Source organism: Thalassophryne amazonica, chromosome 4 (genome assembly GCF_902500255.1).
Source record: "Thalassophryne amazonica chromosome 4, fThaAma1.1, whole genome shotgun sequence".
NCBI classification, from domain to species: domain Eukaryota; kingdom Metazoa; phylum Chordata; class Actinopteri; order Batrachoidiformes; family Batrachoididae; genus Thalassophryne; species Thalassophryne amazonica.
In genome coordinates this window covers 69,912,159-69,936,088 of record NC_047106.1, presented here as the reverse complement: position 1 = coordinate 69,936,088, position 23,930 = coordinate 69,912,159, and the positions used below count along the sequence as shown (strand labels likewise).

The window sequence follows — 23,930 nt, the reverse complement described above, 5'->3', positions numbered from 1 at the left end:
GGTTCTTGGTCCCGGGGCGATAGGTGATCCGGAAGTCAAAACGCCCGAAGAACAGTGACCAGCAGGCTTGCCTGGGGTTCAGCCGCTTGGCGGTCCTGATATACTCCAGGTTCTGATGGTCAGTGAAAACCGTGAACGGCACAGACACTCCCTCCAACAGGTGTCTCTACTCCTCAAGAGCCTCTTTCACCGCAAGGAGTTCTCGATTGCCGACGTCATAGTTCCGTTCAGCTGGGGTCAACCTGCGTGAAAAGTAGGCACACAGGTGAAGAACCTTATCGGTCTCTCCGCTCTGGGATAGCACGGCTCCTATTCCTGAGTCAGAGGCGTCCACTTCAACCACGAACTGGCGGCTAGGGTCGGGCTGCACCAAAACTGGCGCAGTAGAGAACCGTCGTTTCATCTCCTTGAACGCGGCTTCGCACCGATCCGACCAGGTGAAGGAGACTTTTGGAGAGGTCAGGGCTGTCAGGAGGCTAACTACCTGACTGTAGCCCTTAATGAACCTCCTATAGAAATTAGCAAAGCCGAGGAACTGTTGCAGCTTCCTACGGCTTGTTGGTTGGGGCCAATCTCTCACCGCCGCAACCTTGGCCGGATCAGGGGCGACGGAGTTAGAGAAGATGATAAACCCCAGGAAGGACAAAGACGTGCGGTGAAACTCGCACTTCTCGCCCTTCACAAACAGTCGGTTCTCTAACAACCGCTGCAGGACCTGACGTACATGCTGGACATGGGTCTCAGGATCCGGAGAAAAGATGAGAATATCGTCCAGATATACGAAGACGAATCGGTGCAGGAAGTCCCGCAAGACGTCATTAACCAAGGCTTGGAACGTCGCGGGGGCGTTGGTGAGGCCGAACGGCATGACCAGGTACTCAAAGTGACCTAACGGGGTGTTAAATGCCGTCTTCCATTTGTCTCCCTTCCGGATCCGAACCAGGTGATACGCATTTCAAAGATCCAGCTTAGTAAAGATTTTGGCTCCATGCAGGGGGGTGAACACGGAATCCAACAATGGCAACGGGTATCGGTTGTGAACCGTAATCTCATTCAGCCCCCTGTAATCAATGCATGGACGGAGTCCGCCATCTTTCTTGCCCACAAAAAAGAAACCTGCCCCCATCGGGGAGGTGGAGTTCCGGATCAGCCCGGCAGCTAATGAGTCCCGGATGTAGGTCTCCATTGATTCGCGCTCAGGTCGTGAGAGGTTGTACAGCCTGCTGGACGGGAACTCAGCGCCTGGAACCAAATCAATGGCACAATCGTACGGACGGTGCGGGGGAAGGGTGAGTGCCAGATCCTTGCTGAAGACGTCAGTAAGATCGTGGTACTCAACCGGCACTGCCGTCAGATTGGGAGGGACTTTGACCTCCTCCTTAGCCTGTAAACCGGGAGGAACCGAGGATCCTAAACACACCCGATGGCAGGTTTCGCTCCACTGAACCACCACCCAGACGGCCAATCAATCTGGGGATTGTGCTTCAACATCCATGGGAAGCCCAAAATCACGCAGGAGGTAGAAGGAGTCACAAAAAACTCAATCTCCTCCCGATGGTTTCCAGACACCACCAGAGTTACTGGTTGTGTCTTGTGTGTGATTAAAGGGAGGAGGGTGCCATCTAGTGCCCGCACCTGCAATGGCGAAGGAAGTGCCACCAGAGGGAGCCCTACCTCCCTTGCCCATCTGCTGTCTAGCAAATTCCCTTCTGACCCCGTGTCCACCAGTGCTGGGGCTTGAAGGGTTAAATCCCCGCTCAGGATTGTAACTGGGAGTCGTGTGGCAATCTGTGTGTGTCCCACGTGAATGTTTTGACCCCCCCTTAGCCCAGTCTCTGAGGGCGGTTGTTGTTGTGGCCGTTTGGGGCAGTTTTTCTGTATGTGCTCCTTTGAGCTGCAGAGAAAACACTCCCCGCGGACCAGCCTCCTCATTTTGGCCCTGTGCGTTTCCCTAACAACGTCAGCAGGGGGAGCTGTTGCCCCACGGAGCGCTGCGGCTGTGGAGCGTGGGGAGGGCGGCCCCTTTTCGAACCCGGAAGGGAGAGGGACGGCGCGTATCCGGCCACGTCCTTCGCCTCGCTCCCGACGGCGTTCCTCCAACCGATTGTCTAACTGTATAACGAGATCGATAAGCCCATCTAAATCCCACGGTTCCTCCTTAGCTACCAGATGCTCCTTCAGGACCGATGACAGTCCGTTTATGAAGGCGGCGCGGAGCGCAACGTTATTCCAGCCGGACCTCGCAGCCACAATGCGGAAGTCGACTGCATATTCGGCTGCGCACCGGCGCCCCTGTCGCATTGACAGCAGCATTGTTGAAGCCGTCTCTCCTCTGTTAGGGTGATCAAACACTGTTCTGAACTCCCCCACAAACCCAGTGTATGCTGATAACAACCGTGAGTTCTGTTCCCAGAGCGCCGTAGCCCAGGCGCGTGCCTTACCCCGAAGCAAATTAATAACATAAGCCACCTTGCTGGCATCAGACGCGTACATCACAGGTCGTTGTGCAAAGACGAGCGAACACTGCATCAGAAAGTCCGCGCACGTCTCCACACAACCGCCGTACGGCTCAGGGGGACTTATGTATGCTTCAGGGGATGGTGGGGGGGTTTGTTGAACGACCAGTGGAATGTTAATACCCGGCATCGGGTCGGCAGGAGGAGGAGCCGCAGCAGCGCTCTGATCGCGTGCTTCCACCTGTGCGGTGAGAGCCTCCATCCTGCGATTAAGGATGACGTTTTGCTCGGACATCAAATCCAGCCGAGCGGTAAAGGCGGTGAGGATTTGCTGCAACTCACCGAGCACGCCTCCTGCAGACGCCTGTGCACCCTGCTCTTCCATTGGCTGTCCAACAGATGGATGACGCCCCTCGGGATCCATGACGCTGGCCGAGATATCCTGTTGTGAAAGTATAGTGACACGGACCCACAACAGGGGGCGCAAATGAACGGTCAATAGATGAGCCAAAAAGTAACAATTTAATGTTGTGAAGGTGCACAACGAATACACAGACAATCTCAGAATATGATAACAGTCAATCCACAAAGGTGACGTGTGGGCAGGCTCGAGGATAGAAGACGTCTGTCCTGAGAAGAGCCGGAACCAAACGATTTCCGCGCCACCGAACCTGGTGAATACTGGAGCCGCCAAGTCCCGAATTCCCAGGTGATCACCGTCCCCGACTGTCGGATCTGGTACTGCTGGCGAAGAACAAAGACAGTCAAGTGTGGGTGTGTGTACACCCCGTAACAACAACGGTGGGAATGCCACCTCCACCTCTAACACACACTCGTGCAGCGTCTGTTTAACCACTTATCTGACGGACGTAGGACGAAACAGTCGCGACCCACGCCGGTCCTCTGGTTGACAGCTGCAAAACAATAGCTCTTAGAATCAGTTACTACAGGCAGAGAAAGTTACCTCCATTGAAGTACGATATCTCGGCAACAAGGTGGAGATGACGTCTGGTCTTTATGGAGTGAGATGCTGTAGAGTAAATGGGTGACAGCTGTCAAGAGATAATGAGTGACAGCTGTCCGTGGCGGCAGCGCTCTCTCGTGCCTGAAGCCCGCACTTCAGGCAGGGCGCCCACTGGTGGTGGGCCAGCAGTACCTCCTCTTCTGGCAGCCCACACAACAGAAACATTTCGAATTAGCGCACCACGAAACATCGCGTCGACGGGCAGACGTGCACAATCCCAGTGCGAGGGTTCGTTCACGCGATGGTGTTTTTCGAGCAGGAACACAGTGTGAGGTGCACCACATCACGCCGCTGAAGTGGAATAAATAAAACATAGAAACCAGCTTGTTGTGAAAGTGTCGTGACACGGACCCACAACAGGGGGCGTTAATGAACGGACAATGGATAAGCCAAAAAGTAACAATTTAATGTTGTAAATTGTGCACAACGGAATACAGACAACAACCAGTTTGGAACTACAGTCAATTACATTGGGTGACGTGTGGGCAGGCTTGAGGATAGGAGACGCCCGTCCAGAACCGAGCCGGATCCCACACGGCCCTCACCGCCAACGGATCTGAAGAACACCGGAGCCGCCAAGTCCTGGGTCCCCAGGTGGTCACCGTCTCCAGCTGTCAGACCTGGTACTGCTGGCAGAGAACAGAAACAGTACAGGTGAGTGTGAGTACGCACACTCAGTAATCCCACAGTCTGTGTTCTGTAAGGGAGGGAGCACCTCCACCTCCAGTCACACACTCGTGCAGCTCTTGTCTAACCACTTATCTGGTTGGGGTGTGAAGCGAAGCCGTCGCTGATCACACCAAACGCCAATCCCACAGATAAGGCAACACCCACAGGAAAACGGCTGCAAAGAAGTTCAGACTATTAGTCAGTTTAAATTCAGCAGAGAAATTACCTCCAAGGTAGCTGATTTCTCGGCGGGGAGGTGGAGTTGCAGTCCGGCCTTTATGGCGGTGGTGATGTGTAGTGGATGAGTGACAGCTGGTACGGATGATGAGTGACAGCTGTCACTCCCGGTCGCTCTGACGCCCTCTCGTGCTTGAAGCCCGCACTTCAAGCAGGGCACCATCTTGTAGTGGTGGGCCAGCAGTACCTCCTCTTCAGCGGCCCACACAACACAGCTGGTACCTGTGGAACCACATCGCGCTGCTTATGTGGAATTAAAAAAAAACAAAAACATACCACCCACAGGATTCATACCTGCACTTTACTGATTGACAGCCCGAAACTTTACCACTGAACTACCATCACTGGCCTCTAAACAGTGTGGGAAAAATGCCTGAAATCAACAAAGAGATGGACTTATTAAAAAAAATAAAAATAAAACAATACACCACAAAACACAGCATTTTATATTGAATCCCTCTCATCAAGCGGGCAATACACATATGATCTGTCTGTTCCTCTGTAGATGACCCATGGTCACAGACATACAGTTATTAAATGACATTAATGAGAAGCAGTTGGCTCTTTTCATGTCCACATCTGTTGGTGCGTGTCCAGCCGGTCCACACGCGTGTCCTGCCTGACACGCATGTCTTGTGGACAGCACGCCAGAACCGACACCACGTCATATGGAATAGAGCTCACGTGGGTGATGTGAAAGTCAGCTCGCCCGCTGCGTGTTCTGATCTGATGGTCCATTTCAGCATGGGGGTAGCCTGTTCTTGGGCTGCAGTGAGGGAGCGCGTACACGCTTGCTGCATCTAACACGAGTGGTGTTAGATGTTTCTGTGTGTCAGCTGGAATTTGGCCGACACCTGCTGCGAGAGGGATCGATGGGTTCGCACAGCGCACACTCTGTCTTTTAGCCGCTGGTGTGCGCAAATAGTTGTAGCAACAGGTGTTCGAGGCAGGGATGATTTTATATGTTTTGCACACGATTCCTGCTTCATGCTCACAAAGTGCGCACTTCGACCAAACTTCGCACTATGTGTGAAGGGGCCCTAAAAGGAACATGTACAATGAAAATAGAATAGGGCCAAGAATAGAACCCTGTGGCACTCCACAAGAGAGAGAGGAGCATTCAATGAAGAAAGGTCACCAATCATAATAGAAAAGATCCTATCAGCCAAGTATGATTTACAACTATTTGTGCTAGGGTTATGGTTATGGTTGGTGTTGGTTTTAGTGAAATTCACAAATTGGCAAGGATTTGCATTAATGTACATAAAAATCCTATCAGTTTTGCCCATAGACTGCATGTTAGACAAACTCTGTGTCGTCACCCATAGGTTTTCTGAAGAGCGGTTTTGAAGATCAAAGGGGCGGCTCTGGATGTTGTCATCTTTACACTGCTTACATCACCTAATACCTAGCAAACCCATAAATGGGTAAAGAGGTGGAATGTGGGCAAGGCCTGCATGACCTGGGTGGGATAAATGAAGCCTGAGCACATCCCCATCTCAGAGTTACCAAACAAGCTAAAGCTAACAGGCTAATCTTAGCTCAGCTGTTTTATTCATGCTTAATTTTTGCAAACTGGGTGGTGGTTTTTACAACAGGTGACTTGAGTGCAGGTATAAAAAATTATGACCTTAGTCAAATGGCCTCAGTAACCACTGAGTAACAGGAGAGCTAATGTCATGTTCATTTATCAGGTCAGGGGGTTAGGGCTTGGTTTTACTTTTACAATTAGCTGTTCATGCAACAGTTTTGCTTTTATTTTTTTAATTTATATTAAGTACCATGGCTGTTTTAGCCCATGTGCAAAAATTATATGATTTTCAAGAAAACTTTGCTGCTGCACTCGAAATGACTAGAAATTGTCTATATATATATATATATATAAATAAAGTATATATATAAATAAATAAAGTATATATATATATATATATATATATATATATATATATATATATATATATATATATATACACACACACACTCTTTTGCATGACTAAATTTGTCTTTGGTTTTCTTGTACATCAAAGTGACCGTTTACTCAAGCAGTCATTTGTCATCACAGTCACATCTTAGAGTGATTACTTTATTTCTGTTTTATAAAACCTGGAATTTATTGCATGTTATGTGGGTGTGCAGAAAGACACAAGTTCTAAATATGAGATGAAATGATCATCTCCACAGTTTCCCCACTACAAGCCTTTCTTGCGCAGTTGAATCTTCTTTTTATCGCTGCCTTCTTTTGGCTAAGTGTGACAGCAAGTGGTCAAATAAGTGGCAGCTTCAAACAATGCTTCTCTTGCATATTCCACATATAATAAGCAAAGGAGCATCTCACACTATCTCTAAGGGAGACACAAACCACCCAACCAAGGAAGCCCATTTCGACCGCTTGTACCCATGATCTAGTTCTTTCAGTCATGACCCATCGCTCATGACCACATATAATAAGTCCTTTTTAAAATAAAATTTTCATTACGACGTATATGTGTTGCAATGTTGGAAAATCAAATCTGAAATAATATGTTTATTTTGTGTCTTTTTATCAAAATGACAAAGACTCTGCCTGTATTTCTGTACATTTGCACCAGTTCCCATCACCAATAAATGTTTTTACAGAGCATGTTTTCTCAATCTGTGTCACGTTTTAGGCCGTGCCAGCATTCGTCCAATGAAAAACATAACAGCGATTGCTGGACGGGATGCTTTTGTTCACTGCCGTGTGATTGGCTACCCTTATTACTCAATAAAGTGGTACAAGAACTCTGCGCTGCTCCCATTCAACCATCGTCAGCGAGCCTTCGAGAACAACGGCACGCTGAAGCTATCCAATGTACAGCAGGTGGATGCTGGTGAATATAACTGCAAAGTGATGGTCCAGCCGAACAAGATGGACACACAGAGTGTCCATGTTCGCGTGAGAGGTAGGTCTTCTGCATAAAATGCTATCATTGTTGGCATATGCATCTTGAGCTGCATGAAATTATTAATCTAATTGCGTGTAATAATAATAATAACAATGATATTTCTGTGTAGGCTCTCAGTTGTCCAGGTGGTTTCCATAGTAGAGAAGCTTGAATCTTCGACTGGACTGGGTTGCTTGACGTGAGGACGTTTCGCTTCAAATCACAGAAGCTTCCTCAGCTAAAATTCTTGCTCTGGTAGTCTGACTTCTGTCTTGACTCTTGTAGAGAAGAATAAACCAGAAGCCAACAAAAGCTGGAGTTTTTTAACCTAACCAGACCCCACCTACCGAGAGGCTGACTGCTATAGGCTAGTGACTAAACAATAGCTGTAATTAGCACCTATTGTGCTCTAGTTAGCACTCTCCTAATGACAGGACGGAAGCCTCCCCTGATGGCTCCCTTGATGACTCTCTCCTGATGACGTGAATGACTCATTACCATGAACAAAAGACTGAAACTGCTTTGACCTGAGTACCACATTGTAAACAGGGGACAAAGCGTGTCTGAGACCCGCTCCGCGGTTAAGGCTGGGTTTCAACTGTTTTACAAAGAATGCTTCCTTGACACCTCTCTCAAACCATTTCTTCTCTCTGGCTAAGATTTTAACTTCCTTGTCCTCAAACGTGTGGTTAGTGTCTTTCAGGTGGAGATGAACTGCAGACTGAGGTACACTGGCGACCTCTCTGCGGTGCTGTTATAGCCTCTTGTGTAAAAGTTGCTTTGTCTCACCTATGTAGTGTTCATTACAGTTTTCCTGACATCTGATAGAATACACTACATTGCTCTGTTTGTAACTAGGGATCCTGTCCTTAGGGTGAACTAATTTCTGTCTCAAGGTGTTGAGAAACCTCCTCACGTCAAGCAACCCAGTCCAGTCGAAGATTCAAGCTTCTCTACTAATAACAATGATAATAAAAATCAACAAGAACAAGTATAGGTACAAACTAGGCAACACGACCATCAACCACCTGTTTTGCATGGATGACTTGAAAACCTATGCCAAGACTGGCAAAGAACAGAAAGGCCTATTCACCATCAGTAAAGGCTTCAGGGATGACATTCAGATGTTGTTTGGGCAAGATAAAATTGCCAAAGTGATATTCAAATTGAGCAAACTAGCTGGTACTGAAAACATCATGATGTGACACCAACATTCAGAAGATGTAGAACAAGGGACCATGTACAAGTACCTTGCTGTGTGCAATGGAGTCTGAACTGAATGTCACCAGTATTCACCACCTACATTTTGAACATCATAAAGTGGAAAATAGAAGAACCAAAGGGCCCCTTCATACATAATGCAAATTTGGTCGATTTGCACAAGAAAGTCCGCATGAAGCAGGAATCGTGTGCAAAACGTGTAATTTCGTATATCTGCCTCCAGCGCCTTGTACACCTGTTGCTACAACTATTTGGGCACACCAGCGGCTGAAAGACAGAGTGTGCACTGTGCGAGCCCATCTAACCCTCTTGCTGCAGGTGTCAGCCAAATTCCAGGTGACACACACGAACATCTAATACCGCTCACATGGCGCTTAGAAAATCTGTGGCCATTTGTACTATCATCACGACAACAGTCAGCAGACAATCACTGTCAAGCTGGATGTGAAATTGTAAGTGCCCCCACAACTGTGAAATTGGCAAGTGTACATGTGGTGTGCCAGAGTGTCGGCTCTACCCACAACACATCTGTGCGTGTGGTTTGTCTGCCCACCACCGCAGGCGAGGCATCTCTCATCTGATCACAGAGTAACTTATTGGTCTGTGCACTGACAGGACGGGGGGCGTGGCTGGCTGCCCGCAGCTGTTGAGACATGTCCGGTTCTGGACATCACAGCCGCAGCACATGTTAAAAACATATATTGCTTTGCGATGGGAGGAGAAATGGACCGTCAGTCCGTCTGGACAAGCAGCAGGCGGTCTGAATGTCACATCTGACAGGACACACGTCTGGCCGTGAGGGCTGTGTGACCAGGACAAGCCAACAGTATGACAAATATGCCACTTTCAGTCACGTATCAGCAGAAATACGTTGTACCAAACAGTGTTTGGTCAGTTATCACAGCGCTTTTTTCTTTTTTTTTTTAAATACTTTTATCTGCTTGTTGATTTTAGCCATTTCACGCTCCTGTTACATGACAGTCATTTTAGTGCCCGTCAGCACGATGTTTCGTGGTTCGATCACAGGAGCTGTTTCGCCGTGAGTCGCCCTGGAGTTGTATGTATTTGCACTTTATGTGAATGTGAAGGGGCCCAAAGAAAGTAGACATAAAAACAAGAAAGGTCTGGACTATGGAAAAACTGCACTACACAAAAGCAGATGTGGACAGGCTCTATCTCCCAAGAACTGCAAGTGGAAGGGGCCTCATCCAAATCCACACCACCTACAAAACAACCACAATTGGTCTGTACACAAACCTATGCAATAAAGATGATTATCTCCTCAAAATAGCCAGAGACCACGACCAAAGCATGAAACACTGTTCGTTCTACAAAACCAACAAAATTCAAGAGAGAACAACCCACCAGATATTGAAATAGTGGAAAATGAGCCAACTACCAGCTATGCTTGGAGAAGAAAAATGAAGGCCAAACACCAAGCCTTAGAACAACTCAAGAACAAGTGGGAAGAAAAGCCTCTGCATGGACAGTAATAATAATAACCTTTGTTTAACCAGATAGATTCCCATTGAGATCATAACCTCTTTTACAAGGGTGACCTCGCCAAGAAAGGTAGCAGCATGCGTCATGACGGTCAGAATAACATCATCATGAGAACATTAATGACAAATAGAATACAAAAAATGCAGTTATTTTGGTCATAGTACAGTGTTGCGATGAAAAGTCTAAAACAGATTTGAATTTAGAAACATTAACATTGTGCAAAAGATTTCTGTTCACGATCTCTTAACATGGAACGGAGGATGTTCAATGAGGTCAACCCAGACAGTACCCAAAAAGAACAATTGACAAAGTTGTAGATAAACTCCAAACCCAGAAATTGCTAAGAACAGCTGGCCTTACATCAGAAAAAGAAGGATTCATTATTGCTGCCCAAGATCAATGCATCAAGACAAATTACTATGGAAATAAAATTCTGAAAGACGGCACCAACCCAATGTGCAGAATTTGCAGTCAACATCAAGAGACAGCATGTGTCAAAAGAACTTTTTTTTTTCACATTACTCAACCAACAAAATGGACTTTTCAGATTATATGTACAAATAGCTGAATGTTATTGTTGTTCATTCGGCTGCTCCCGGTTTTGTTCAGGGTCGCCACAGCGGATACAGCCAGATCTGCATGGGTAATTGGCACAAGTTTTACGCCGGATGCCCTTCCTGACGCAACTCCAGTTTTACCTAGAGAAACACACACAGCCAGTGGTGTTCCAAAGAGGTCAGACGCGCAGTGAATGCATCAGCTCACAGCTCGTCTGGCTGTGGTGCTCTGATCGCTTTCTCCGTCTTTTATGATGAAATAATGCTGAATTTATGTAGAAATGATTGTTGTACAAAAGCTTCAGATATCTGTTGCTGAGACAGATGATGACTAGACTGCAGTTTTAAGCAGAAATGAGTTGATAATCCATAAACCACGACAAATGATGCATGTGCAGTGAAGGCAGGGCGGACCGATTTTTAGGGGGGATTGTTCGGTCAGTGACACCGGCTGCCACTGATATTGAAACAGTTAATGAAACAGTGACAACAAATGAACAGAGCAAATCCAACCCCTTCGTGCCCAATGTCTAATTCTGTCTCTGCTGTCAAGATAGAGCGCTCAAAAATGCAGTGTAATTAAGCTCTAAAACTGTCTTCCAAAACATTTTATGCTGTCACAAAGTTGAATTTCTTAATGTGGGAGGTGATAGTCTAGTGGTTAAGCGTTGGGCTTCAGACCAGAAGATCCTTGGTTCAAATCCCAGCCTGACCGGAAAATCACGAAGGACCCATGGGCAAGGTCCTTAATCCCCAGGTTTCTCCCGGTGTATAGTGAGCGCCTTGCATGGCAGCACTCTGACATCGTTTTATTAGTGTGTTTGTGTGAATGGGTGAATGTGCGGCATAATTGTAAAGCACTTTGAGCATCTAATGCAGATGGAAAAGCACTATATAAATGCAGTCCATTTACCATTTAATCAGTTAAACCTGTAAAGTAAGCCACAATTTTTCTCCCACACATACACACAGTAAGATAAATGTCACCAGACCAAAACAATGAATACACTTAAGTTTCTCATTCAATCAGTTAATGAAAGGTGTACCAGTTTTCAAGACATTACTGTATTCGCAGAGCCAGATGGAAACTCTGAAACCCACAAGTGTCAAAGTTAACAAGGATTTTATCTTTATGCTGCATTCCTTTTCCTATTTCTCAATACGTTATGATGCAGTCGCCACATTACACTTCATCAGAGTGAGAGACACAGCGAGGGAAAGAAAGAAAGAGAAAGTGATGATATAAAGCAACACTTCCCAGAGGTGCTATAGTGAGCAAGTGCATTTGTTAATTTACTCTGCTCATGCTTAAAATGCTCAAGTGTCTTTGGGGATCCCAAGAGTCCATTATCCCCACTTTGCCGTGAATTAGATAAACTGCTAAAGTGCTGCTTATTTCACTGTTATTTGAACTGAGTGGACAGTAACACACAGATTACTTGTCCGATGGCTGGAGAATTCCCAGAGAATAGACGATATCTGAATTGGACTCATTATATTGTAATATTACCATAATGTGAAGCCAAATTGGCTTCTTTTTCTGGATACACATTATACTTGTCATGTGAGTACAGTAAATAACAAACTAATGGAGTAGAGGTTGACATATGAGTTATCTTGTGCAAAATCAGTTTCTATATTAATATTGTTTATTTATTTTATATTTAAATAGTTTAGGCTTCATACTAAACATACACAAAGTCCAATAATTGTCTGCAATTAGTCTGTACACCCTTGGGCTTTTACACAGTTTAATTTCTGTATGCAATTTCAGTGGAGAAAAAAAAAATCATCTTTGTATTATAATTTCTAAACTTAACCCCCTTAATCCCAAACCAAAATCAAACCTCTACACTATCATATACATAAATGAAAATAAGGAAAAGCAAAAATAATGGGTTATCTTTTAATATAACACAAGTAAATCATGACCTACACAGCCAAGATTTTTTAAATTATTATTTATTTATTGAGAGTCAGGAGATGGATACATGAACTTTTCTAAGTCAATGAATGGACTTCATTCAAGTAAATAATTAAGAAATACCAACAGTATGGCACTGTATGATATATCTGTCTGGAGTAGTATACAACCCCAATTCCAATGACGTTGTGTGAAATGTAATAAAAACAGAATACAATGATTTGCAAATCCTCTTCAACCTATATTCAATTGAATACACAACAAAGACAAGATATTTAATGTTCAAACTGATAAACTTTATTGTTTTTGTGCAAATATTTGCTCATTTTGAAATGGATGCCTGCAACACGTTTCAAAAAAGCTGAGACAGGGGTATGTTTACCACTGTGTTACATCACCTTTCCTTCTAACAACACTCAATAAGCATTTGGGAACTGAGGACACTAATTGTTGAAGCTTTGTAGGTGGAATTCTTTCCCATTCTTGCTTGATGTACGACTTCAGCTGTTCAACAGTCCGGGGTCTCCATTGTCGTATTTTGCGCTTCATAATGCTCCACACATTTTCAGTGGGCAACAGGTCTGGACTGAAGGCAGGCCAGTCTAGTACCCGCACTCTTTTACTATGAAGCCACGCTGTTGTAACACGTGCAGAATGTGGCTTGGCATTTTCTTGCTGAAATAAGCAGGGACGTCCCTGAAAAAGATGTTGCTTGGATGGCAGCATGTGTTGCTCCAAAACCTGGATGTACCTTTCAGCAATGATGGTGCCATCACAGACCCCCATACCATCACAGATGCTGGCTTTAGAACTTTGTGCTGGTAACAGTCTGGATGGTCTTTTTCCTCTTTTGTCCAGAGGACATGACATCCATGATTTCCAAAAACAATTTGAAATGTGGACTCATCAGACCACAGCACACTTTTCCACTTTGCATCTGTCCATTTCAAATGAGCTCTGGCCCAGAGAAGCCGGCGGCATTTCTGGATGTTGTTGATGTATGGCTTTCAATTTGCATGGTTGCGTTTTAACTTGCACTTGTAGATGTAGCGACAAACTGTGTTAACTGACAATGGTTTTCTGAAGTGTTCCTGAGCCCACACGGTAAGATCCTTTACACAATGATGTTGCTTTTTAATGCATTGCCGCCTGAGGGATTGAAGCTCACAGGCATTCATTGTTGGTTTTTGGCCTTGCCGCTTACATGTAGAAAGTTCTCCAGATTCTCTGAATCTTCTGATTATATTATGGACTGTAGATGATGGAATCCCTAAATTCCTTGCAATTAAATGTTGAAAAACATTGTTCTTAAACTGTTGGACTATTTTTTCACACAGTTGTTCACAAAGTGGTGATCCTTGTCCCATCTTTGCTTGTGAAAGACTGAGACTTTTGGAGATGCTGCTTTTATACCCAATCATGACACTCACAATTAGTGTCCTCAGTTCCCAAATGCTTATTGAGTGTTGTTCGAAGGAAAGGTGATGTAACACAGTGGTAAACAGTTCGCCAGAAGGTACATGGGAGCTGCACACCTCTATTTGATCTGTATCATTGAGTGAAACCAATACACACTGCACACACGTATGATTACAATACCTCTGTTACACAGGGTAAAAGAGACCCATATATTTTACTAAATTTACAACTCTGCAACTTGCAAAAACCAATGCAATTTCATCAGTGATCTTCTAAAGTAACCACATTTTTAAACAAATTTTCTTGAGATTAAATATGTTTTCTTTAACGTGCTCTTGATTACAAACATGTTTGCCCCTCACAATATGGCTGCCATTTATACATCTTTAGCCAGTAAATACTGCATCTCCTCTCTGCCTATTTAAGGATGCATGATGCACAGTGTTGATGTGGTACTTTTGAAAACAACTTTAATATTTGTTTTAAGACACCTGCTAACCTATATTATCTTGCTGAGGAAACATGGAAAAACAGCCTCACTACATGACCACATCATTTTGTGTGTGCTTCTAGCTTATATTTCTGAAAGGACAGGTTCTTCCAGTCTGAGAATGACAATGTACTTTTGCAGACTACTCTGCTATTTAGGTCGTAGGTGTTCTTTCAGTGACCTCTTTAAGACAAGATAGGAGACTATTATAGTAGAGGAAAAAAAGGACCTGCCACAGAATCCAGGGAATTAGGATGTTCCACTCTCAGCCGAAGACATATCTGTGTGTATCTTTGTCTTTCTCACTCTGACTCCCTGTCTTGCATTGTGTCTGCAGTACCTCCCTACATTCAGCCATTTGAGTTCCAACGTTTCACCATCGGTCAGCGAGTTTTCATTCCCTGTGTGGTCATGTCGGGCGACCGGCCACTGGACATCACCTGGCAGAAAGATGGTCGACCTATCCCCGCTAGCTTGGGTGTGACTGTGGACAATATTGACTTCACCAGCTCACTGAGAATCTCCAACTTGACCCCGGACCACAATGGAAACTACACCTGCATCGCCCGTAATGAGGCTGCTGCTGTGGAACACCAGAGTCAGCTCATTGTCAGAGGTGAGACGGAAGACGGGATTGTTGGCCTGCTGATGCATAGTAGATGATGTACAATGAAGAGGTGTTTTCATTATAATGGCAAAAGGCTTTCTGTGACCATTCTGGTGTTGAAGAATGTGAAGTGGTCAGTGGAGGTACACTGCAGTGAAAGTTAAAACTTGTTGCTATTTGACCAAGTAAACACATGCAGCCAATGAGCGTGGAGCATCGATTTCTATTTAATCCACTAGATGGCGGATGCAGCCTGTGAGCTGTTGCCAGGCAACCTTTATCTTGCTTGGCGTTATTACGCATCGTCAGGCATTAGATTAAATAGAAATTGATGATGCGCTGACTTAAACTTAGGTTAAAGTGATCTGAAAATGCCGTTTTGTGCAGCATTCAGGTGCAGCAACAAGCTGACAAAGGATTGTGGAGTGAGCTTTCACAACAAGTGTGTATTAATGGCGTAATGGTGTGGGGAAATTACTAAAATTGCTGAATAAAGGTTAGAAAATGATTTCGTTTTTGTGTCTATCTGTATTCTGTAAAGTAGTGACTTCAGTTTTACTGTCTGAATGCATTGTCATGATAAATACGAGGGGATGTGAAAAAGCTTTGAGCCTTACACATTTTTTCCCAGTCGGATATTACAATGCATCACACCTAATCTACAACAATGCCTTAGCTACTTATTTCATGTAGGATCATATTGCTCACTTCAATTGTTGAGTCATAACACTGTGTGGAAGAGACATACCCTCCAGTGTCAGTCGTGGCATTCTGCTTCACCAGGACAATGCACCAGTCCACATCAGCCAGGTTGCCATGGACGCTGTGTGCGAATGTGGCTATGAACTTCTTCCTCACCCACCCTAGTCTCCAAACCTCGCCCCTAGTGACTTCCACCTCTTTCCCAGGCTGAAAAATACCTTCGGGGCCAGAGATTTGAGGATGACGATGAGCTGACTGCTGTAGCGGAGGGCTGGTTAGGGGACCAAGATGTTGAGTTCTACCGATAGGGTATCAATGACTGGCAAACTAGATGGAGTATGGAGTATAGTGTATGGAGTTGGAAGGGGACTATGTTGAAAAATAAAACATTACAAATCCAAATATCTTGCTCTTTCTGTTTGAGGCTCAAAACTTTTTGATATCCCCTCGTATCTCACCATTCATTCACCGATTCAATTAGAAGTCTCACTTCCATAAGCCTCAATTTATCACATTTTAATTAGCCTCAGGTTTTTTTCTTCAAATCGTGTTTTCCATCCTGAAATATTCTGTAAGAGCAAATTCATAGAATGGAAATGCTTTTTTCGCGATTTGGTGGTCACATGACAGTCACTTTGACATTGTATATTCTACTAATAGAAGAATATACACAAATGAGATTAATTTCTCTATGATGTACTGAATATTCCAGTGTAGTGTTTTCAGATTTCCTTCAACTTGGTCCAGAAATGATTGAATAATCTAAATTCCACCCTGGCTGGCATGGCTTGTTTGATTTATTTATTTTATTTGACATTTTTATGGAGAAGCGCTCCGTAAAAGTGGCGCAGCAGGTGGGTTAAGAGCAGTCTTTAATATTAATATCTTTAATATGTTGTGAGCATGGACAAACCTCTTACTTTCATCTCTGATTATTTCCCATCTTTAACTTCATAATGAAATTAATTAAGGATCAGACTAGTATTTCATGTCGTGGCAGACATAATGTGTTTAAATATGTTTCCTTTTGATAAACTGATGGTATTATTTTCTGTCTTGCTTCACAACATCTGGAATGGGATGAATAAATTCATTCAAGTCTATTATGTAAATAGTCAGATTCTCTTCTGTATTTGTTTTGACAAATATTGGCTGTGCAAATGTGGGACTGAGTTTGAATAATTGTAACAGCACAGTAATAGCACAGAAAATGCAGATTTATGGTGAAACTCTCTTGAAAACATTGATCATGGCTATCGATTTCTATTTATGCCTGGTTGTTGGACACTAACCAAGATGGCGGTGCTCTGGCAACAGCCAGTGAATGAGCAGATCGCCTCAATCCTCCATCTAGTGAGTAAATAGAAATCAGTTGTGTAGAGCCAACGGTTACTGTGCTGTACTGTACTGTACTGTGTGTAAAGTTCATAGCATGTATTGGAATTATCAGAATTATAAACAAACACATTTCTTCTCAAAACTGAAGTAAAAAAAATGTCCATGGGGAAATGTTAGTTTAATTAGGAAATGCACCTCGGAGGTGCACCCCATCTGTTGGTAACATTTGTCCATTTGTACTGATCTTGAGCCAGCCAGCACAGAGTACTGTCACTGTCCTCACACAGGAGCTGATGCTAAGGCTCATAACTAGTGCCTCACCGATATGGATTTTTTTGGGGGGTGGAAAATACAATACCAATATTGGGCAGTAAAAATATTTATACCTGATATATCCATGAAAAAATGGCAATGATTTGAACAATTCATTATCACACCCTTATGACAAAGAAATGTAATTGAGGCTCGATCGTTTACAGTTTAAATATGAATTATTATATTATTATAATGAGAACCATAAATATACCCAACAGCCAACCAATGTATGTTATGCTGCCTTCACTCGAATTGTCAATCTATGTGTCACATCATTCAGCTTTTGAGTAAAATAGACTATTTTGGCTCCACCTAAATGGCGGCATTTATACACTTGTCTCTTGTCACTATAAAACAGCAGCTGATGTGACCAAGGGGTGACAGGGATCCCAGTCATGCTTGACACCATTATAAATAATGCTGTCATAGTGCCCTCTGTTGGCCATACTATGCAAGTGTTTTTTCTGCAATGTTGATTAGGTAAGATAAAAATTTTCATATCCGCATGAATGATGCAGATGTTGATTGTTCATGAAAGGCTCATGTAAGGCGAAGTTATCGGCCAACCATTGTAGAGTCGAGCTTGACTAATAACATACGTAGTTGTCAGAATTTCCCAGAGGTGAGACAAAGTCAGTGTCAAGTCATTCTCAAGTCATCAATCTGCAAGTCCCAAGTCAAGTCTCAAGTCAGCTTCCAAGCAATTGGTTGTCATTATCACTTGAGACTTGACTTGGGACTTGCTGATTCATGACTTGAAAGTGACCTGATGGTGACTTTGTCCCACCTCTGGATTTCCATAACTGTGGAACAAGAAACTAACTTCCTCTCAAGGTCAAAGTCCCCCCCCCCCCCCCAAAAAAAAAAACAAACAAAAAAACAAGCTGTGTGGTTTGTTCTAAATCATTTGATATAAGTGTGCACCTAATTTGAAGCTAATGACAAGGCTAATGCTAGCAATGCTTAAAAATAGAAGCAAAGTTCGAGTGCCACCCACAGCTTTAGAATAGTAAAGAGGCACGCAGAATGTTGGAGACACACCTTTACAACTGACATCATCTGCACTGCGAGTTTATACCTATAATTTATTTTCAACTCTAATATGCTGTGACAGTTACAATAAAAGAATGTGTGTTCGTGTTTAAACATTTCTAGACTGAGCTGTACATGAATGTTACAATGACTGGTGTGATATAAAAGCACATCAGTAACATCACTGTAACTTGTGTTTGTATCATTGTGTGTAGTTCCTCCTGAGTTTGTGGTTCAGCCTGAGGACCAGGATGGTATTTACGGAAAAACTGTGACTCTAAACTGCTCAGCTGAAGGTTACCCACCACCCACCATTGTCTGGGAACACTCCAAAGGTACAGTATAAAGAGCACAAGTGATTCTCTAAACCTACCAAGTCAAAGGAAATGGGGGGAAAATACAGTTTAAGGGCTCAGTCACACTGGGGTTATGACCACCCTGCACTGTCACTGAAAAAAGGGGCATTGGCTGTATATCAGTTGCAGACTATATACTGAACATGTTCAAAGTATACTCTGCCAGACTAGTGAATCCAAAATGTGGAAACTTTTATTTATTTTTTTTTTTGGCGTGCCATAGTGGTGCCATCTCTGGAAAGTGGCCCTTGTGAAGAGCATCATATATACAACAACAGACATGTTTGGATTATTTATTATTTATTTTTCAGTCTATATTCAGAGCTGTGGACTATTTGGTGTGCAACAATGTAGGTTAGCCACAGACAAAGTGAGTTTTTCAGATGCATCTTTTTATGTGGCTCCATGCCAGACATAAACAGTGGAAAACTCCTTTTACACATATGCTTGTGTTCGCACAGTATTAATGTAAACTGCTAATTTATTCACCCCTCCTCCCCTATACGAAGCCTGTCCTGCCTGAGTAATTTATGCAATAATTCATCAATGCACACATGATAAGATTTTCATGGAGGCAAAAGTTTAAATATTTTGCAGCTTTTGTGTGCTGACCACAGTTCATGTTCATCAATAAGGTGAGAAACCAGACCTGTTTTTAGCCAAAATGTTGCGGAATGATGCAAAATGGGCACCTCCCTAGGGAGGTGTTCCAGGCACGTCCATCTGGGAGGAGACCCCGGGGAAGACCCAGGACTAGGTGGAGAGATTATATCTCCACACTGGTGTGGGAACACCTCTGGATCCTCCAGTCGGAGATGGTCAATGTGTCCCGGAAATGGAAGTCTGGGGTCTGGAGTATGTTGCAGAATGAAATGGACTGTATTATTCAAGTACTGAAAATAATTTAAAATTTAACCATCGCGTCACTGATATGTGGTCAGTGGTCTTATGTTGCTTGTGCTCACACTTCATGTGGCCATACCTCTGCTTACCACCATTTAAAAAACAGAAGCACTCCTTCTGGAAATTTGGCAATTAGAAAGATTTATATGAAATATCCTTTTAATCAGCAGTGAAGGGCCTTTCAGATTGCGTGTACAGCACGCTCAAGTTGTCATGCGTGGCACAAGTCACAGTTGTCATGTTTGTGAAGACCCGAGTGTTCCTGAAAAAAAAAAAAATAGAAAATGAAACAGTCTGTGAGTCATAGCCACAAAATTAGCAGCGAAAAGCAAAAGAATGAGTGATGGACATCACCCTGCTGGGATGAGCTTTTTTCAGCATCTGTTCAGAGTGAGGCTGAATGGAGCTGTAGCGGCCGGGCGGAGCTGAAGCAGCCGGCCAAGCCAGAGACCCACAGACCCAGTCAGAGAGAGCGATAGCAGCTGGAGTGATTGAGCAGACACACCCTGTCTGAAATTATTCACCTTTCGATATACACACACACACCCAGTTTGAGCAACAGAGCTTCTGCAAAAGTGCGTGAGTAATCTGAAAATGAAACGTGACGTTAGTGCACCACTGAACGCTGAAGCTTTGTCGGTTAGCTTTTATTTGCAGTATGCTGAATCAGTCAAGCTGGCTGAATGTTTTATATTTGTAAATTGTTTGATCTATTTTTATTTTTTACAAATAAATCTACACAATAGTTTATTACTGCGGTGACTACAAGAACAGTCTCAACTTTAAATAACTTAGTTTTTTTTATTTATATTTTTTAACTATCTAGTAATCAGGCCTTAAAGAAAATAGCACAGCACTTTTTAGTGTTTCTTTATATTTTAAGAAATATATTTCTTCACTTATCCCACATCAGGTACATTTCATCATTTGCTGTGCAGAGGACCTTGTAAATACACATACACTTCAAAAACCTCCAGTAATGGAGCCGAACACCAAAACCTGAAGTCCAGAAGGAAGAAGAGAATATCTGTGTTCTTCAAGATGTGAGGAAACTGTCTCCAAAAACTCCATGATGGCTCCTTTGAGTGAGCAGTCATGCCACAGACAGCTGGACTTCTCAAGATTTTGTTTTCTCTACTTGGTCTAGGGACTGTGCTGCAGAACACCTCTGCTAGTTGGGCCAGAGTCACTGCAGTAGGCCTGCTCCAGACACAGCCCAGAGCACTCACCCTAGTCAAACAAATTGGACTTTGTGTGCATAATGCGCTTGGCATTGTGGAGACTGCATAGTGTGACTTCACTCAAGATGAGCAATGCCATTGCTGCTAATTTTAAAACCCACTCTTTTGTGTTGAGAAAGTGTAGTGACACGGACCCACAACAGGGGGCGCAAATGAACGGTCAATAGATGAGCCAAAATATAACAATTTAATGTTGTGAATGTGCACAACGAACATACAGACAATCTCAGAATATCATAACAGTCAATACACAAAGGTGACGTGTGGGCAGGCTCGAGGATAGAAGACGTCTGTCCTAAGAAGAGCCGGAACCACACGATTTCCGCCGCCCCAGAACCTGGTGAATACTGGAGCCGCCAAGTCAAGAATTCCCAGGTGATCACCGTCCCCGACTGTCGGATCTGGTACTGCTGGCGAAGAACAAAGACAGTCAAGTGTGGGTGTGTGTACACCCAGTAACAACAACGGTGGGAATGCCACCTCCACCTCTCACTCAATAACTTGCAGAGTACTGTGGATTCCTCAGGGGAAAAGAGTGCCTTCAGCGCTCTCACAGCTTCCACCGAAGGAGGAACTGGTACTCCTGCAAACACTCACAATATACAAATATTACAATTACAAAACGGCTGAGGATATTACCTCCAATGAAGTATGATATCTCGGCAACGAGGTGGAGATGACGTCTGGTCTTTATGGAGTGAGATGATGTTGAGTAGATGGGTGACAGCTGTCAAGAGGTAATGAGCGACAGCTGTCACCCCCGGCTGTGTCCATGGCGGCAGCGCCCTCTCGTGCCTGAAGCCCGCACTTCAGGCAGGGCGCCCTCTGGTGGTGGGCCAGCAGTACCTCCTCTTCTGGCGGCCCACACAACAGGACCCCCCGTCAACGGGCGCCTCCTGGCGCCCGACCAGGTTTGTCGGGGTGTCGGCGGTAGAAGTCGGCCAGGAGGGCCGGATCCAGGATGAAGCTCCTCTTCACCCAGGAGCGTTCTTCGGGTCCATACCCCTCCCAGTCCACCAAGTACTGGAACCCCCGACCCATCCGACGGACGTCCAGGAGCCGGCGCACCGTCCGAGCCGGCCCCCCGTCGATGATCCGAGCAGGAGGGGGCGCCGGTCCGGGAGCACAGAGGGGCGAGGTGTGATGAGGTTTGATACGTGACACGTGGAAAACCGGATGGATCCGCAGTGAAGCCGGGAGTTGGAGCTTCACTGCGGCAGGACTGAGGACTTTGAGGATCTTGAAGGGGCCAATGTACCTGTCCTGGAGTTTCGGGGAGTCCACCTGGAGGGGGATGTCCTTCGTGGAAAGCCACACCTCCTGCCCGGGCTGGTAAGCAGGGGCCAGGGATCGCCGGCGGTCTGCATGGGTCTTCGCCCTCGTCCGGGCCTTCAACAAGGCAGAGCGGGCGGAGCGCCACACCCGACGGCACTTCCGCAGGTGGGCCTGGACCGAGGGCACCACCACGGGAAACAAACCTCAAACACACCTCAAATGGGGAGAGGCCGGTGGCCGAAGACACCTGGCTGTTATGCGCATACTCGATCCAGGCCAGATGGTTACTCCAGGCCGTCGGGTGCGCGGATGTGACGCAGCGGAGGGTCTGTTCCAGTTCCTGGTTGACCCGCTCTGCCTGTCCGTTCGTCTGTGGATGGTACCCGGACGAGAGGCTCACGGTGGCCCCCAGTTCCCTGCAGAAGCTCCTCCAGACGTGTGAGGAGAACTGGGGACCACGATCTGAGACGATGTCGGAGGGTATCCCATGCAGACGGACAACGTGGTGGACCAGGAGGTCTGCTGTCTCCAGGGCTGTTGGGAGCTTCGGGAGGGCCACGAAGTGGGCCGCCTTGGAGAAACGGTCCACTATCGTGAAGATGGTGGTGTTGCCCTGGGACGGCGGGAGGCCCGTGACGAAATCCAGGCCGATGTGGGACCAGGGGCGATGAGGCACCGGCAGCGGCTGGAGGAGTCCTTGGGCCTTTGTGTGTACTGCCTTGCCCCTGGCACAGGTGGTGCAGGCCTGGATATATTCCTGGATGTCTGCCTCCATAGACGCCCACCAGAAGCGCTGCCGGACAACTGCCACGGTCCTTCGCACCCCTGGATGACAGGAGAGCTTGGAACCGTGACAGAAGTCCAAGACTGCAGCTCTGGCCTCTGGTGGGACGTACAGACGGTTCTTCGGACCTGTTCCTGGGTCCGGGCTCCGTGCCAGGGCCTCCCGGACGGTCTTCTCCACGTCCCAGGTGAGGGTGGCCACGATAGTGGACTCAGGCAGGATGGGCTCCGGTGGATCCGACAGTGCAGTTTTGACCTCCTCTTCGTGTACCCGGGACAAGGCATTTGACCTCTGGTTCTTGGTCCCGGGGCGATAGGTGATCCGGAAGTCAAAACGCCCGAAGAACAGTGACCAGCGGGCTTGCCTGGGGTTCAGCCGCTTGGCAGTCCTGATATACTCCAGGTTCCGATGGTCAGTGAAAACCGTGAATGGCACAGATGCTCCCTCCAACAGGTGTCTCCACTCCTCAAGAGCCTCTTTCACCACAAGGAGTTCTCGATTGCCGACGTCATAGTTCCGTTCAGCCGGGGTCAACCTGCGTGAAAAGTAGGCACACGGGTGAAGTACCTTATCGGTCTCTCCGCTCTGGGACACGGCTCCTATCCCTGAGTCAGAGGCGTCCACTTCAACCATGAACTGGCGGCTAGGGTCGGGCTGCACCAAAACTGGCGCAGTAGAGAACCGTCGTTTCAACTCCTTGAACACGGCTTCGCACCGAAACGACCAGGTGAAGGGGACTTTTGGAGAGGTCAGGGCTGTCAGGGGGCTAACTACCTGACTGTAGCCCTTAATGAACCTCCTATAGAAATTAGCGAAGCCGAGGAACTGTTGCAGCTTCCTACGGCTTGTTGGTTGGGGCCAATCTCTCACCGCCGCAACCTTGGCCGGATCAGGGGCGACGGAGTTAGAGGAGATGATAAACCCCAGGAAGGACAAAGACGTGCGGTGAAACTCGCACTTCTCGCCCTTCACAA

At 45.6% G+C, this 23,930-nt stretch overlaps 1 protein-coding gene across 1 annotated transcript in view; it reads left to right on the top strand.

Moving 5' to 3' along the window:
* dscamb (Down syndrome cell adhesion molecule b) overlaps window positions 1-23,930 on the top strand; it is a 498,706-nt gene that overhangs the window by 285,835 nt on the left and 188,941 nt on the right. Inside the window, 3 exon segments of the mRNA XM_034168081.1 lie at window positions 7,035-7,307; window positions 14,741-15,019; window positions 18,613-18,732. Of these exon segments, the coding sequence (XP_034023972.1) occupies window positions 7,035-7,307; window positions 14,741-15,019; window positions 18,613-18,732 (672 nt within the window).